Source organism: Lasiodiplodia theobromae, assembly GCF_012971845.1.
Source record: "Lasiodiplodia theobromae strain AM2As chromosome Unknown scaffold_3, whole genome shotgun sequence".
Taxonomy (NCBI): Eukaryota; Fungi; Ascomycota; class Dothideomycetes; order Botryosphaeriales; family Botryosphaeriaceae; genus Lasiodiplodia; species Lasiodiplodia theobromae.
Window position 1 is genome coordinate 16,204 of NW_023336519.1, and position 16,064 is coordinate 32,267.

At 54.8% G+C, this 16,064-nt stretch overlaps 3 protein-coding genes across 3 annotated transcripts; 2 read left to right on the forward strand and 1 right to left on the reverse strand.

The window, feature by feature from the left end:
* Window positions 1-7,726: 7,726 nt before the first annotated feature.
* Window positions 7,727-9,319, forward strand: LTHEOB_974 (uncharacterized protein; the record flags this gene model as incomplete). Its single annotated transcript, XM_035519360.1, has 2 exons — window positions 7,727-8,246; window positions 9,054-9,319. 2 exons carry the CDS (start codon window positions 7,727-7,729, stop codon window positions 9,317-9,319), a joined length of 786 nt encoding a protein of 261 aa, XP_035367321.1.
* A 1,414-nt stretch (window positions 9,320-10,733) lies between these two features.
* On the reverse strand, window positions 10,734-11,371 carry LTHEOB_975 (uncharacterized protein; the record flags this gene model as incomplete). Its single annotated transcript, XM_035519371.1, has 3 exons — window positions 10,734-10,844; window positions 10,898-11,028; window positions 11,083-11,371. The coding sequence occupies 3 exons, from the start codon at window positions 11,369-11,371 to the stop codon at window positions 10,734-10,736; spliced, it is 531 nt and encodes a 176-aa protein (XP_035367322.1).
* Window positions 11,372-13,037: 1,666 nt separating this feature from the next.
* On the forward strand, window positions 13,038-14,883 carry LTHEOB_976 (Triacylglycerol protein; the record flags this gene model as incomplete). The annotated part of the gene is made up of 4 exons (XM_035519382.1): window positions 13,038-13,253; window positions 13,357-13,704; window positions 13,779-13,800; window positions 13,856-14,883. 4 exons carry the CDS (start codon window positions 13,038-13,040, stop codon window positions 14,881-14,883), a joined length of 1,614 nt encoding a protein of 537 aa, XP_035367323.1.
* Between the last annotated feature and the right edge of the window lie 1,181 nt (window positions 14,884-16,064).

Sequence of the window (16,064 nt, forward strand, 5' to 3'; positions counted from 1 at the left end):
GGCATCATCTCCAGGCATGAGGATGGTAATCGAAAGCAGCCCAAGAAAGGATAATGACTAGGTACCCCTATAGCGCTGAATTCTTAATTCGAGTTCCCAAGAGTTCAGAATGCGCGATGCGAAGGTTGTGGCGTGCTTGCGTGTTGCCGTAAGCCACCCGCCACTTCTCACTCTTATTGCTATGCATATGCACGTTTGGGGGAAGAGAGCTTATTGTTGAAATGTGATGGGTCACACGTGGTGTTTACCTACATGGAAGGCCTATTTGGGCTTAGTCCTGCCGGGAGTGTACATGGTTTCTGCAGGTGGCATGCCCCATTCGAGGGACTGTCTATTGCGGTTTCACCTTATACAACGGAGATAATTGACGAATGAGGTGAGTTTCGTGCTATTCGTCTCGTCTTGGTTTGATATTTGCTACTGCTCCGCCTCATATTTGCCAATATTCGGTCACCTGGTCGTGGTATATGTTTTACTGCCTGCAGGTAGTCTATGTATTATTCTGCGCATCTTCCTCAATATTCCCTCCAAAAGATATGAGAAAGCTGAAGTCGGAAAAACAACATTCTTCACGTGCTTCAGCGCCATGAAGCAGCGGCCGGTGATGATGTCAATGGCATGTTGAGGCTGCGGATGCACCGGGTACGAAAAAGACGCCGAAAACCGCCAGATGTTGCTTCGCCACAAGCACTTGCACTTGAACGGCTTTGAACGAGGCTTGTGGGGCATTCAATTTGGCCACAAGGCTGAGTCACAGACGGGATCGTCCCCCAATCCAGCTGAAGACAGCCTGTCCATGCCTAACGCCGAGAGAAGAGTTCACCCAGGATTAAAACTCAAATCTAAATCTGGGGAAGCGCGAGACGGGTTCCCCTGGTGCCGTGAGCACTTTATTGATCCTTTCCGATTCTGGGTGACGTATCCCCATGCCCGACTTTCCAAGATCCGAGGCCGTTACTGGGGGGGTTCGGTTGGGGCAGGGTGGTTGGACGAGTCGTGATACTTTTTTTCGAGTCCACCGGTTATCGACGGTTTGTCGCAGGTCATGCAGGGTTCGGCACTTCGATTGGATGCGAGCAAGGACCGTCGCTTGGTAGGCAAAAAAAGGAGGTTGGTGTGGAGACGTGAATTTGTAAGGACGTACATGACTCGACTGGTGGCTAAGTCAGGTACGCAAGGGTCTGGGGAGCAGACCTCACAGACCTCAAACAGACCGCAATCGGAGCCCGGCGCGCACACTAACGACCGTTATCAGCCTTCTGTGCTGTTAACGTCTCTCCTCAACCAATAGAGCCATTGTAGGTGCGAACAATAGAAACGCGGCTAACTTCTACAAGCATTTTGCAGGCTATGTCATGTAATCCTCTCTCTGTACCGAGGCACAATACTCCCCCACCCTAAGCAAAACCGAAACATGCATCATGAATAGAGTTTCCTTGTCGCGGCGCCATTACAGGGACTTAATCTGTGTGGATCTCGCAGACGTGGCTTCTGTTGGGTGTAGGGCGAATTTGAACGGTCGGATGTCCGCGGCTGATCTGCACATGGGGCCCCGCTTCACCATGTGTTGCTCCGCCCCTTTGCCACTCCGCCCAAGGGGAGAGAGATGTGAGGCTCACGACTCGCTGATATGAGACTCGTTCATGCCTCGCACTCGTGATCAGATAATGCCCGAGTCAGAAAATCCCCGGCTCCACATGCACCGCTGCGTCCATCGCAATTAAGATACCCGGCATATAGATGATCTTCGCGCATGCCGAGCGTCGGAGACCCATAGGTGCCCAGTGAAACCCCAACTCTGTTGGGCACTGGTTAGAGGCAAAGTCAGCTAGTCAGGACCCTGAGGATAGACCGGTAGGCTGAGATTCGTGCACCGCCGCCGCCCTTCCCAAAAGAAGAAGGCTCACTCGGAGTCGGATTCACTCGGTGGCCGATACGGACCCTGTTCTTTCGATACTCGGACACGGGTTCGGCCGACAACGGTTCGTGCCCAACAGATAACGTTGCGGGTCGGCCGTTCATCACGCCGCGGTGAAGCTTGTCAGGCTCGGATTCAATGCGACTCGACAGGGGCACCGGAAATGTCCGCAGTATATCGATTCACTTCTTCGCCTTGCATTGTGAACTTAGCAGACAACTGTCTCTGGTTCTTTGACTTAGCTTCTATCGTTAAGCTCTGTATTAATAAGAATTCGTTGGTCTGAGCTAAGAAGCTCCTCGACGATCCGCCGAGAGCAGCGCCTTGTTTTGCATACTTTGACCCCTTTACTCTGACAGATCATCACCAAGGGGATCAAGGAGCCTAGGATTGGATTTGCTATGGCATTCTACTGTACGTCTTTCAAGAATTCCTTGTCAGATATTCAGTGTCCGCAACGTGATTATGGAAGAGTTCTCTTAGCTTCGGCACTCACTTTCAAAGTTCTATCCAAGACAGCTTCAAATGAGAAGTGCCACGCGTCTTTCTACGAGATTCCATCTACACCCATATGGTGAGCTTCAAACTTTGGTCGAAATGGTCCGTTCGAATTCTTAACAGGATCCCCGCAGGATCCAGTCGTTATTGAATTATCCAAGTTGTGGGAATTGCCCGGCTCAGTTCGCTTGGTGGATTGGAAAAAGTATTTTTGCTAGTTGTCTAATAACTGAGTTGAGGTTTCAGCTTCTTTTGCAGAACAGCCCATTTACAACAGCCAAATATCAGCCCAAGTGAGCGAATATTGAAGATGTTTCATAAACAACTGTAAGGATTAACGCTACCAGCCGTCATACTAATATACAAGTACTACATTATAGTTCAGCTATGAGAGCTATATAGATACGTCCAAGATGGTTTCGAGAGCATGTACGTGGCGTAGTCAAGCTTTGCGGCTTGCGACTCTACACTAAAGGAACAACGCTGTGCCATGCTCACCCCCGATTTTCGCACCAGATACACTTCTCCATATCCATACTACAGTAACACAGCTTGAACAGAATTTACGCATTGTATAATAAGTTGTTTTTCCTTGCTGGGTGGAGATGAGAAAAGCAGTAGGCGAGATATTCTCATACTCTATACATTCCAACGAATAGTGAGCCATAAAGAGCAAGCTCAAAGTATAAAATGGCACGGTGTAGTTCTCAGATCTAACCACTTTATTGCTGGCATTTGTAATCACATTGCACCTCGTCCCGACGTGAAGGGTCGTCGGGCACTGAATCAGTTATTTCTCATTCAACCCCGCCGTAAGAGCCTCATTCACAATCGCCTGAGAACTGATGCCATTTAACAATGCTAAAGGACAGTGCGCATCACCAATAAGTGCCGAGGTCGATCGTATGATTACAATATCGCTTACGCTTATAGCCGTTGATTGACGCTAACCGGATGCTGACGAGAATCTGCGGCAGTCACAATACTTCTGAAGCAACCAGCACGGTCGCTCCAACTTGCTTGCACCACCAAGTTCATCGCTAGTATGCCTACAGAGACCTCACAGAATGGTCTTTGCGCGCCTGCCTTTTCTGGACAAGCAACTCCAGCCTCAATTCTAGACTGCCAAGAAATTGCTAAGTAAAGATAAACCAACATAGCACTAAAGCTCCCGAGGCGAAGCGGTGTAACGTAGTTTCATGCTCGTTCATCCGAATTCCGTTGCCGTGTGCGTCAAAAGATAGTCCGTTGCATCATACATGCGCACTCATTCAGCTCGAGCAGGCCCGTTCCTTCGGGCTCGTCGCATCATTACTCTAACCATTGTCGACGTCACACCGCTATCATAAACTCTCGATAATAGAAGAATAGCATGTACATTATTAAGCTCATCCTCCCGATCGTGACACCTCGGCCGTCCGGTCCCCGCATCGGAGCCCCGACCACTCCCCGGACGGCTATACACAGCATGAATCGTGCACCGTCAATATCCGTGAAACCCCGAGTGCCCGATGCCGATGGGATGAGGGCCCGAAATACGAGGCGTGTCGGAGCCGGACACCGAGAGGCCGGGTGAGGTAAGCAAGGTTGGTACCTTCGTCCAGCCAGCGACGCCGAGCCCGCCGTAGTGGATAAGGCGGGAAAAAGTATGTGCTAATGAGAGAGACGGGACATCGAGCGATTGCCTCAGACCGCTACGACGGAGTGTTTTCAAATCTTTCGCTGCCCTTACGGCATGCATGGGGCGCGTCGATAGTTTTTCTACATACCAACGAGGCGCGAGCAAGGGAGATTCCGACGCGCACCCGGCCACCCCGTCCGGCGCGCGCGGCATTTGCCAGCTATTTGAATTTTTTTTTTAAACACCAGCGGTCGTGGCACGTCTCACGCGTGTGCACGTCTCCACCAGAAACTTGCATCGAGAAGGGCAGGAGGGAGACAAGCGAGGGTACCTGGATTCGTCAGCCCGTGTTGACTTTTTTGCGCCCCAATTCCGATCGCTGGGTCGTACACGAAAAAGCCACATCAGCCGACGAGGGCACTCGCCGTCTCGGTACTCAAGCAGCCACGCATCACTGTCACGGGAAGCATCTTCCTCGTTGGCATGGCAGCTGGCCAATAATCTCGCGTAATCCCTGTCGATGGAGCAGTTCTTTGGGGACGGGACGGAAAAGAAAACAAAAAAGCAAAGAGAATTGAGGCAGTTTTGTCTCGAGTGATCCCAACGGGCCCACTGTTGTTCGGTTTCCTACCAGCATGTCCATGTCAAAGAAGTATTGACTGTTGAGTTCTGAACAACTCATCACTGTGACTGCTGCCCGAAGACTGTGACGTCGACGCAGCGAACGCGATGTTTCATGAGAATCACCACTTTAGCCTGTTTCGTGGACATCGCTTGCTAGTAATGTGATTGAAAGATCACGTTGTTTTCGCTCTGACCGGTCTTAATTGGCGGCAGTAGCGTGGAATGCAGATGGTTCGATTGATCCTTTTCTTTCTTTTGACCTCTTGCCTGGAGAACGACTATGCGTACCCAGGTATTTGGAAGATGGGCGAAAAAAGGAAATAATGGACGGCTCGTAGCGCGACAGCTTATTCGCCAGCGCCGCAAATCTCGGGATATTTTAGCCGGACAGTCGGTGATGCCGAGTCCATTTGGTGGACGTGCACGGATGCAATTGTGATGCTTGGTGCCTGGCACATGGGATGGGTACCCCAGGCAACCTTCCTTCTTTTTTTCTTTTTCCTTTCCTTTTTGCGTCGTTCCTTTTTTTTCCCTGTCCGGGGCCGAGTGTGCCGGGCTCGTCCGATTGTCCAGTTTGGCGTCCGTGCCGCGGTACCTGGGCTAGCTGACATGGTGATGGGGGGATGGCTTTTGCGGTGGCTGAGCATGGGAGCCGCTGTCAAGTTTCACCACAGCCGGCAACCAGCGCGCCGCAGAGCCTCCTCTCGCACCAGCCAGCCAGCCTTCGAAATTTCTTTCCCCTGCATCTCGCGGCACCAAGTTGCACACCAGCTGCAACGCACAGCTCGCACACGCGCACCAACTTCGCACGAGTACTGAATCCGGCGTCCAGCAAGATAAAAAAAAAATTTCTTACCCGTCCCGTTGTCTAACCAACATGCCGTCAGCTGGTACGTCCGTTGTCGTAATTCGTGCTTGGCCCAGGGCCCTCGGACCATCTTTCAGCTGCGAAGGGAAAAATAAGGGATTAGCTGCGCCTTGACCGCCTCTACTAGGCGCCGACGCCGTTTTCGATCGTCTCTTTGCCAATTCCTTCGCGCCGGGCACTTGTGTGTAGCGTCACTGGCGTCATCCTTTTGCTGCTCGCCTTACGAGGCTGTCGTCGGCGGATGACGTTAGGCGGTGAGCTTTTTTCGCGTCTTTGCTCCCGTCTGCACGCGTCCAGATGCGTACTGAGCACTCGTTTTCTAGAAAGAAAGGACTGAGCATGGGCTTTTCGGGGGAAATCGGTTCATGCGACTATAGCCAGCGCATACGCTCTCACTGCGATGGGAAAAAAGAACTGCGGCACAGATACAATATTGGACGGCAATGAGCGAGAGAGAGTAGGTATTACATCACGCGCAACACCGCCCCCAGTGATCCCCACAGGATCTCTGAGAGGTGGGTCCAGTTCAGCCCTGTCGGTCTGAAAAACCTGTCGACGCTGTGACGCGTTTCATCACCAGCCGCTCACGCCGTTTTTTTGCGCGGGGACACTCGCGCGCGCCTTGAAAAAAAAAAAAGGGCTCGGAAATTACCCGCCACCCGTTTTTTTTTATTCTTCGACCTTCTGGAAGCGCACTGGAAGGAGGCGGATAGATGGTCGAAGCGCACGAGAAAGTGCCGGCGCACCGACTGGACCCTGTGGATCGTCTGATGAGGCTCTGTGCGGGTAGCACCACACCACCTTGAGGATCTGAGGAGCGGTGGACTGATTGCTAGGGTAAAAAGTAGCGTACCTGCCAGTAGCGCCGCCGTTCGAAGGCGCCATGGATAGCGCCCGACCGGCGCAGCGAGCTAAGGTAGAGTCATCTGTGGTACGCCGTTGCCCAAATACTGCTAGTAGTAAACAAGCGGTGACGGACGGAGTATCGACTGATGGCTCGTTAAGGCGACGAAGAGGGAGGCGACGGCGGCTGTGCTGGCGTCTCCTATTGCTCCTAGTATAGGTAGAATTATTATCTGGCGATTGTAACTTTTGTTCGTCAAACTAAAAATATGACGACAGCACAGACGCAAGAAAGGGGGCTAGGGAGAATGAGGCAGCTGGGACCTTCGAAATTTCCTTCTAGAAGGATGCCCGTTTCAAACGTTTCGTTTCGTCTCGCATCATCCCTCGCTGCCGTCGCAGCCGCAGGATTTCGCAGGGCGGGTCGATCCCTGCGGATCGGGTATCTGTCCAGATTAGCGATCCTGTAGATTCAACGCGGGTTGGGCGTGGGTGGTGACAGCTGGCCGCCGGCCAGATTAGCTAAACCTTCAGTTATTATCGCTTGGTGCCTCGGGCAGACTGACACGATCTCGGGCAAAAGTATGTGGGTGTTTCGTCGACGAGAATGACGCTGCAGGCTCGCCGGGTAGGTGGCAATGCTGCTCTACAACACTGACACAGCATAGTGTAAGGGCGCACCCACGCATCATGGACCAATGGCACACGGTGGGAGGGCGTGGGGCGCCGCATTCCACCCGCCCTGAAACGGCGACGCAGATCGTCCAGAGGCATGGACAGGCAAGGCGGTCAGTAGCACGTCGCGCGTCACTCTTGCGCAGCCTGCGTGCCTTCATACGCACGTCAGGCGAGTCGGGTTGCAGACCGAACCATTGACCATGCTGCTCGCCTTCAATCCCTCATCCTGTCTATGCATTGCGCTTGCTGAGTTGTCAATCGCGCTCTTGTCGCAGACTACTGTCGCGGGCTTCTGGCCTGCCTAATTTCTCCGGCGTGGGTGTTTCCTCCATATTGGGGCCCCCCACACTCGCCATAACAGGAAAACCAAGCTCCATCACTACAAGCTTCCTCTTGCTTCAGTCGCCTGCCTTACCTTCTTTTTGCCTATCCTTCGAGCTCTTCAAGACCCACAGCACGAATTGACCACGAAACAACCACCGCGCTCCCTTCTCCACCAGCATCCCGCCTCGCGCGCCACCATCAACGAGCTTTCGGTCCAAGCCATACCCCAGACGCCAGAGCCATCCAGCAACGACCGTCGCGCCGGCGCAAACACCAAACCACCAGACCACCTCACCTCGGGAGCGCCTAGCTCCACACACCATTAACCCAAACAAACCAAAAGCACCCCATCATGCTCGCCCTCGCCAACCCGCGCCCCGCCGCCACCAGTGCCAACGGGTCTCGAAGCGGCTGCCGCCCACGGTCCCGCCGTTCATCGACGCTGCCCTCGCACCTCCTCTCCGGTTACGCTAACGGGCCCGATGCCGGCCACGCACCCAGTCGCCTGATGCGCGCCATGACAACGAGCACACGTGGCAGCCACCGGAGCCACGGCGGTGGTGGTGGTTCTGGATGTGGCGTCGGTGCCTCGGCTGAGGAAGACGGCGAGGCCGATAGCGCCGCTGCGTCGTTCGAGAACGTGTTGATCGGCGGCGGCTGGGGCTGGAACGGAGGCGACGACGACGACGACGATGCGATACCGCTGGTGCCGCTAGCGCAGGCGCAGTCGAAAGCTGGGGGTAAGATGAAGGGCAGGATGATGGAGCTGGAGCAGGACGACGATCAGCAGAAGGAGAACACCAGCAGCGGTCGCAGGAGGAAGAGAGTGTATCGATACGTCAGCCACGGGATTGGGGGCGCAGGAAACTTCCGTAAGTCCGCGATGGGGAGGGAACACCTCTCTCTCAGCCCCCATTTTCCTTTCTTCGTTACTGCCATCTCTTTCACTACCCTTGCGGTTCATCATTTTCTCCACCATCGCCCGGGCACCACGTGTGCTGGCAGCTCTCTCGTTGGACCCAATCTCGTGGATTGAGACCACATCGGGGATAGCGGTGGCTTGTGACGTGGTTCTTGTCCCAAGCAAGCTGAACCCTATGGGGTGGGGGCCATGGGGTCGCCGACAGAGTGGGTCCAGATGCAGGTACGGCGTGGTTGTGGGGATGGATTGGCAGGGCGCAATCTTAAAACGCGACCGGAGCTCGGCCTGATTGATGAGATAGAGATCTATTCTCGGTTGACGCGCGGGTGGGGAACTTCGCGAGACGACCGGGGGGTTGAAGCGAAAGCGAAGAGATCGAACGAGATCGCTGAAGAACGAGAAAAAACGATATTGCGGAGAAGCGAGAAAAAAGAAAAAGAGGCAAACCAGTTCGTCGGATTGGGAGAGATGTTGCGAGGCTGGCCCCCAAAAAGAAGTGAGGCGCTGTCGTCACTGCCCCCCCTCCCTCTTCCCAGCGGAGCGGAATTGCGGCGGAGAAGGGGGGCGAATGATGAGAGCTGCGCGCTCTGCGTTCGCTCGGAGCTGAGAGCGGACGCGTTGCACACAGGCCACCACCCTATCCCCATCAAACACCCACATCACAACGTCATACCTGTTGTCAATGCTGCGCACACACGGAAAAAGAAAGGAAATAAGAGAGAATCACAGTCGCTAACACGAACGTCATGACGTACAGGCAGAGTCTTGACCAGCTTCCGCTCCGACATCACCACCACGGACCCGAGCTTCGCGCGCAACCACCACCAGGCTGCAAAGAGCCAGCAGAAGCACCAGAGACAGGTTAGCTTCGGCCCCGACCCCGGCCCCAGCAGCACCATTTGCGCTTGTTCGCGGTGCTTCAGCAGCGGCAGCAGCGGCAAGAACGTACCGAGTACGGGCAGTAGTGGTGCTAGCGGCAGGACCAGCACCGCCGGTAGCGGCAGCGCCACAGCACGTGCGTAATCATGGGCGAGGGTGTGGGAAAATCCACAGAATCCTTCAGTGCCGCGCCCTTGGGACTGGACTTGCTGGGGGGACGTTGCTTGCTGGTACGAACACGCGTATCGCGGCTTGATAAGGCACGAACTTAAGTTTTTAGCTCCCTTCGTCCTTTGGGCCGAACCACAGAGACGGGAGACCATGGCGCCTGCTGTGTGGAGAAGGCAAAAGTGAAAAAGCAAAAAAGCTCTCTGAGTTTGGGTCGTGGAGATATCGGCCTTACGACGGCGCATTTTGTTGCTTGCTCAGAACATCGCAAAAGATGAGGCTGCAGCTTTTGCTTTTCTGAGATCGACTTCTGCATTTCCTAGACTTTTCTTTTGCATGGCATCTGCGAGTAATGCATAATAATGAGACAGCGGGCGGTTGCCTTCATTTTCTTTTTGCGTGGCTTTGCTAGGTCAGCAGGCGGTGGTTGCTAGGGCATGGACTTCCACATGAAGGCAATGGGGAGAGCTATGGCCAACTTGTGGGTACGAAAGAACTGAGGCACAAGACGTAGATCAAGATTACAGATAGATTTAAACGGAAAATGCAGAGTTTGATTGCCTTCTCCACCAAAACACCACGGTGATCTACGAGATTTCGTGTAACTTAAGGAAAGCAAGTATGATTGTGCCATCTAACCCAACGCCCCGTCGTCCGTAGACTTTTTTTTGTAACGCCTTTGCCAATGCAGTAGTTTTGTAACAAGTATGAGAACCCGGTATTTTTGCGCCTAAGAAGATTCTGGTATCCTTGTCATACAAATGAGATGAGAACATAAGGAGATCCGTCGCGGTGTCTGCCAACCAAGTAGAGATATACAGGAAAAAGGAGAGTACAAGAAGAGAAGAGCGCAATGCCGATGAGGCAGCGTGATAATATGAGACGGCGAATGCCATGTGCGGCAGCTGGTGCTCGCATAGGAGTAAAGTTACTCCCTTTCTCTCCTGGCCCTTGGCGCATGGTGAAACACATACGTGCAAACCATATCATCAATAGGAGGACGAGATGTTAGGAGGCGGCGGAGCAGACAGGGTTCAGCAGTCTGCGCTGCCGAACCCGGCTTCAACCGGCTTTGAGCGAACCCCAACGATCTCCGGTGCAGCATGCAGCGGTGATCACGCCAGCTGAGCCAACGAACGTCAATGGTTCGATGGGGCGCCTGATGGGTCGCGAATGGAAAAAGCTCTGGCCTAGCGAGTCAATGTCCTATACACACTCCGTTAGCAATTTGCGCATGGGCGATGTGCACAGGGAGCGCACGGAGCAAGACTGACCTTTTGTCGAAAAAAGGGACCACAGGAGTGGCTTGGCGAGGAGTCTCCACAGCGGGAAAGGTAGGGCTATACGAGGCGAAAGCGAAAGCGGTGATGCCTTCGGAGACGGAGTGCATTCAGGCCACCGACAGCCGGGGAGGCATGCAGGTGAAGGACGTCTGAATGGCGGGCAGGCGCGGCTTGCGGCTGCTACAGAAGCGCTTGGCCTCGTGCTCTTCGCGCGGAGACTGTTGACTGTTAGTGAGGGTCGCTCTCGGATTGAGGGAGATAAGATACTCACGGAAAGTGACTCAGGGTTTGATACCTGGCGCTGGCGATCCCCCAGGGAAATTGCTGAGTCGAGCAACCAGCGCGACATGGTTCGAACGTGCGACTCGCTTACAACGGAGAGCCTCTTGCGACGCCTCTGCTCTGGAGGGAAGTTAGCAAATGTCGCAGACGCTGTGTGGCTGTGGCTTGTCGTACCTGGCACGGGACCTGCGGGCGTGACCGGGGTGACAGGCTCGGCGTCCTCAATGTCGAAATCCTCGTCGTCGTCGGCAGCAGCGAATCTGGGGCAGGGCTCGTCGACGACAATGGTGGCGTCCTCGGGAGACTCGTCCTCGTCCATGAAGCTCTCCATCTCCTCTTCCTCCTCCGGGGTCATCTCGTAGTCCTCGTCGTCGTCGACGGGCGGCTGGGGCAGCACCAGGCCGGAGACAAAGAATTGAGAGTAGCCTGCCAGTAGCAGGAGGTGTGCTTGGTAGTAGGCCATTGCGATTGGTAGAGCACGTCAAGTGCTTGTTGACTGTTGTTGTTGTTTGCGGTGGAGTGTGTTGGTGGTGATGAGCTGGAGCAGAGAGCAGCGGGGGCGGTAGGTATTATAGATAGCGTGGTGGTTGTGGCGGAGGCAGGAACAGGCCGGATCGATGACGGCCGCCGCCATAGCTTCTTTGCGCCGGGGCCTCCGTCAGCTGCGGGTAGCCATGGATGTTGTTCTTGCCCGACGACCGCTCGGGCATGGAAGCACGGTGATTAGTGGCAGCCTTGGCTTGAGTGTGTCAGCTCCGTGTGTTGTCAGGCGCCAGGGGGCCCATGTGTAGGTCGAGCGCACGAGGCACGTCCGAGCGCGAGGGCCGCGCGCCTGTCACACTGCCACCGTGGAGCTTCCCAGCCTTACCAGATGAGGCCCGTGTTCGCTTTCGCTCGCGGGCTAAGGCGTGGGAAGTGTAAGTTCAGATCCAGCACCTTAGCACGCATAGCGCCCGCCCGACACGGTGTTGCGTGCTCCAACGGTCACTAGGTCGGGAGTCCAATTGTGCAGTGTGGAGGGCGGTCCGGCGCTCATTGGCCTGCTATGAATATCGCTGGTGCATCAGTGCACGCTGCGAGCCGCTGGGGCGGAAACTTTGCGATGAGATAACGCAGGAGAAAGGAGAGCGACAATCCGAATCAACGGCCAAGGGGTTCTCCAGACTGACTAGCCCCGCGACGTGTGCCTGCCGCAAGCGACCGCTGAGCTTAGCGCGCGCGCGCTTAAGTCTGGAACGCGAACACATCGACTAAGCAGCAACTGCGCTGATGTTTCAGCGGCAACGTGACGGCCGCTGGCTGGAACACCTCTCAGTGTGTGCACACGCAGCAGCGCCTGGGTGGCCGCGCGCGCGCAGTGGCACGAGAAGCTCATTTGGTGAGGTTCCGACATAGCGGTAGGCCGCAGCGAAGTATGTAGGCTCTTGGGCAGAAGTTTCACTCTCATATCAGGCGACACGAACCTCCGCTCCGCACCGTCTGACTGGTTCACCGCCGCCTGTCTTGGCCCGCCGCGCTCCCCCGCCATAATCGACGCTCGCACACGTGACACGGTGCCTGAGGCCGGGATGAAACGGCGTTCCTGAGACCCGATGCCGAAGCCCGCGGGCTCCAGATAAGCTTCGTCCTTCATTCCCCCAGGGTCCTTCGAGGCCGATCCAGAACACCGCGCTGCTCGGGCTCGTCGGCTGGCCGAACACTCGCATCGCATTGCGCCCGCGAACCTTCAAGCCACCCGCACGCCTCACCGGTCGCCGTCCCTAGTCGGTCCATCAATACATGTTGCATTGCACATGCAGTCATCACGCGGCCGGTTCGGAAGCGTGACGAGTTCGGCGGGGGAACCTCTGCCCCGCAGCGCCATCCGTCGTCTCCGCACAATCCTCCAAGCCGTACCCGCTTTTGGGCCAGCGTAGGATCGTTGAGCTTAATCTAGGTCAAGACGGACTGCCGAGCCATGTCACGCTCCCCTCCTCCTTCCCAACGCCACATACGCCGGCCTACCGCAAGGGGTTTATGTTTGTGCCCGCATTCCGGTCCGCCTGCGTGCCTGTATAAAGCCTCCTGTGTACCTGCACAATGTCTCTTTCCAGTCCTGCGATTCAGTACCACCGCCGTTCCTGGACAAGATGATCGTGCTCGCCCTGCTCGCGCTCAATCTCGCCACCGTCCTTGCTGTCAATCCGACGGTGCCCCTGGGCTACTCGACCTATCAAGGAACTCCCTACGCGAATGGTATCACCGAATGGCTGGGCCTTCGTTACGCCGCCCCTCCCACTGGTGACCTCCGCTTTGCTGCTCCCCGCGATCCGTACACCGTATCCGGCGTGACCCTCGCTAATCAAGTATGTATCGAAGCTGCTGCGTTGATCTTTTCCTACAAACGTGAGCATCTACCGCTCCAGTGCTCGCCCGCCTCTTCACCACTGACGCATGTCCAATCCCTAGCATGGCCCGCTTTGCATAGCCACGGGGGCTTCGCCCTCGGTCACCACGACGTCAGAGGACTGCCTGTTCTTGGACGTCTACGCCCCAAGCAATGCCACTCAAGACTCCAAGCTGCCAGTCTACTTCTACATTCAGGGCGGCGGCTTCAACGGAAACACTAACGCAAACTATAACGGCAAAGGGCTGATACAGGCCTCTGGCATGAACATCGTCGTGGTGAATTTTAACTACAGAGTCGGCCCTTATGGATTCCTTGCGGGAAAAGAGGTTGCCAAGGGCGGCAGTCTTAATAATGGCCTGAAAGACCAAATCAAAGCGCTCCAATGGGTTCAGAAGTACATTAGTCAGGTACGCGTCCTGTGCTCAACCCCATACTCTGCAACATGTAGATCATATCTCTGATACGTCCAACGCATGCTTAGTTCGGCGGCGATCCGGATCACGGTAAGGCCTCCCGCCACTCTTGTCGGCATGTGAATCGCTAACAGAGTTTCGGTAGTTGTTGTTGGCGGCACCAGTGCCGGAGCTGCCGCGGTCACCTTGCTCCTGACGGCGTACGGCGGGCGCGACGACGGCTTGTTCCATGCGACCGCGGCCGAGAGCCAGTCGTTCGGCTCCATCTACACCTTCTCGGAAAGCCAGTTCATGTACGACAACCTTGTTATCCGGACCGGTTGCGCCAGCTACGTCGACACCCTTGCCTGCCTGCGTAGCCTGCCCGTCGCAGCCCTGCAGGCCGAAAACATCCAAACCCCCCTGCCTGGGGCCCAGAACCCGCCACTGTACATGTATAGCACAACTATCGACTATGACCTTGTGCCTGACTATACGTACAAACTCTTTGCCGAGGGCCGTTTCATCCGTGTGCCAACTATTTTCGGCGACGACACCAACGAAGGCACCGTCTTCACACCGAAGAACACGTCGACCATTGGCGACTCGAACACCTTCCTAAAAGATCAATTCCCCGCATTGACCCTCGAGCAGCTGCGCCGCATCAACGAGCTCTACCCTGTAGATGGCACGCCCACCTTCCCTGGCACGGGGCTGTACTGGCGCCAAGTCAGCAATGCCTACGGCGACATGCGCTACACCTGCCCGGGCTTCTACGTGACTTCGCAGCTCGCCCGCGCCACCAACGGCCACTCGTGGAACTACCTCTGGAACGTGCAGGACCCCGACCAGATGGCCCAGGGCCTCGGTGTCCCGCACACCATCGAGGTCAACGCCATTTGGGGTCCTGAGAACACCAACGGCGGCTCCCCCACGAGTTACTATCCCGGCGGCGTCAATTCCGGCATGGTGCCCATCATCCAGGCGTATTGGACCAGCTTTATCAGGTGCTACGATCCGAATGAGTACAGGCTGCCCGGATCCCCGAGATGGGAAGCGTGGCAGCCGAGCTTTTCGACGGGTTTCAATCGGTTGGTGTACGAGACGAATGGTACGAGGATGGAGAATGTAGATTCGGCGACCAAGGGCCGGTGTGGCTACTTGACGAGCATTGGGGTGGCGCTCAAGCAATAGACGGTGGAAGACCATAACATTAGTTTCGCTATACATGATATCCAATAATCTATTTAGTTCAGTTTGCAATCACTCCAACCGTGCCATCCCGAAGCTGGATCATTGAGAAGTGACATTTTACTATCTGATCAGAAGCTACTTTGGAAGATCAAAAGCACAAAAATTTTCAACAATTTGATTGGTGATGCCATGTTGCAGTCTGTCTGGCCCAAGCCTTGCTCGAGAATATCACCACATTTCCCCCCTTGACAGTCAATCATCCCTAGAATACTCAAACATGTTGAGCCCTCACTGTGAGATGCATTAGCGCTCTGTGATTTTCGGCTCAGAAACTAGTCAAAAAATTTCCAATAATTTCCAAGTGGCTTACCGGTTGGGAAGTTGTTGAAATGGCTCGTCTGATGTGTCATTCAACACTTGGTCTTGTCCGATGGTTTCAACAGGCCCACATGTATTACCGCAGTTCGTTCAGCAAAGGGAAACAAATAGTGGATGCAAATTTGAAAATTCAACAGTCCGATTTCTCAACAAGTCACAGAATGCCGAAGGACCTGACGCCCCACTGAGCACATGCGAGGAGACCCACCCGTATTGGATTCGTCTGTTTTTACTCAAAACGATGCTTCGAATTTGTCAACTGTCTCTATTTATCCGACCAATTGTCAGTCAATCCACGTGTTTTATGAATGTCGATAAATAATGCGAAAGGATAACGATTCGTAGAAGCGGCGAGTGGTGGTGATATACTAGTGCCGTCCTAATCGGGAAAAAACGATACTGTGGTGATAAAAGAGGAGTAAACCAGGCTAACAGAAGCAGCAATCGGCAAGCCGCTGCCCTCATGGCAAAGTGTAGCCAGCGGGCTCTTTGTCAATGGTGTCAAAAAGGTTGCGCGCAAACGTTCCTTCAACAATCAGCACTCCAGCGACTATAGTGAAAGGCGCCACCAACAGTCATTCGGTTCTATAACGTTATTATTATCACTCGCTGCACTACGGCTTCGATCTTCCAACCGGAATTCCGACTGCTGGAAGAACAGATTAGGTGAGTTAAGGAAGTCGGACGCGCTAAATCCGCATCTGGCTATTCAGCTTTCTGTTTTTAATGGCCTACTTGCATTAGCGCTCAGGCAGCCTCGTCGCACAATGCTAAAAGAAGTGCGATCGTCCGGATAATCGGCT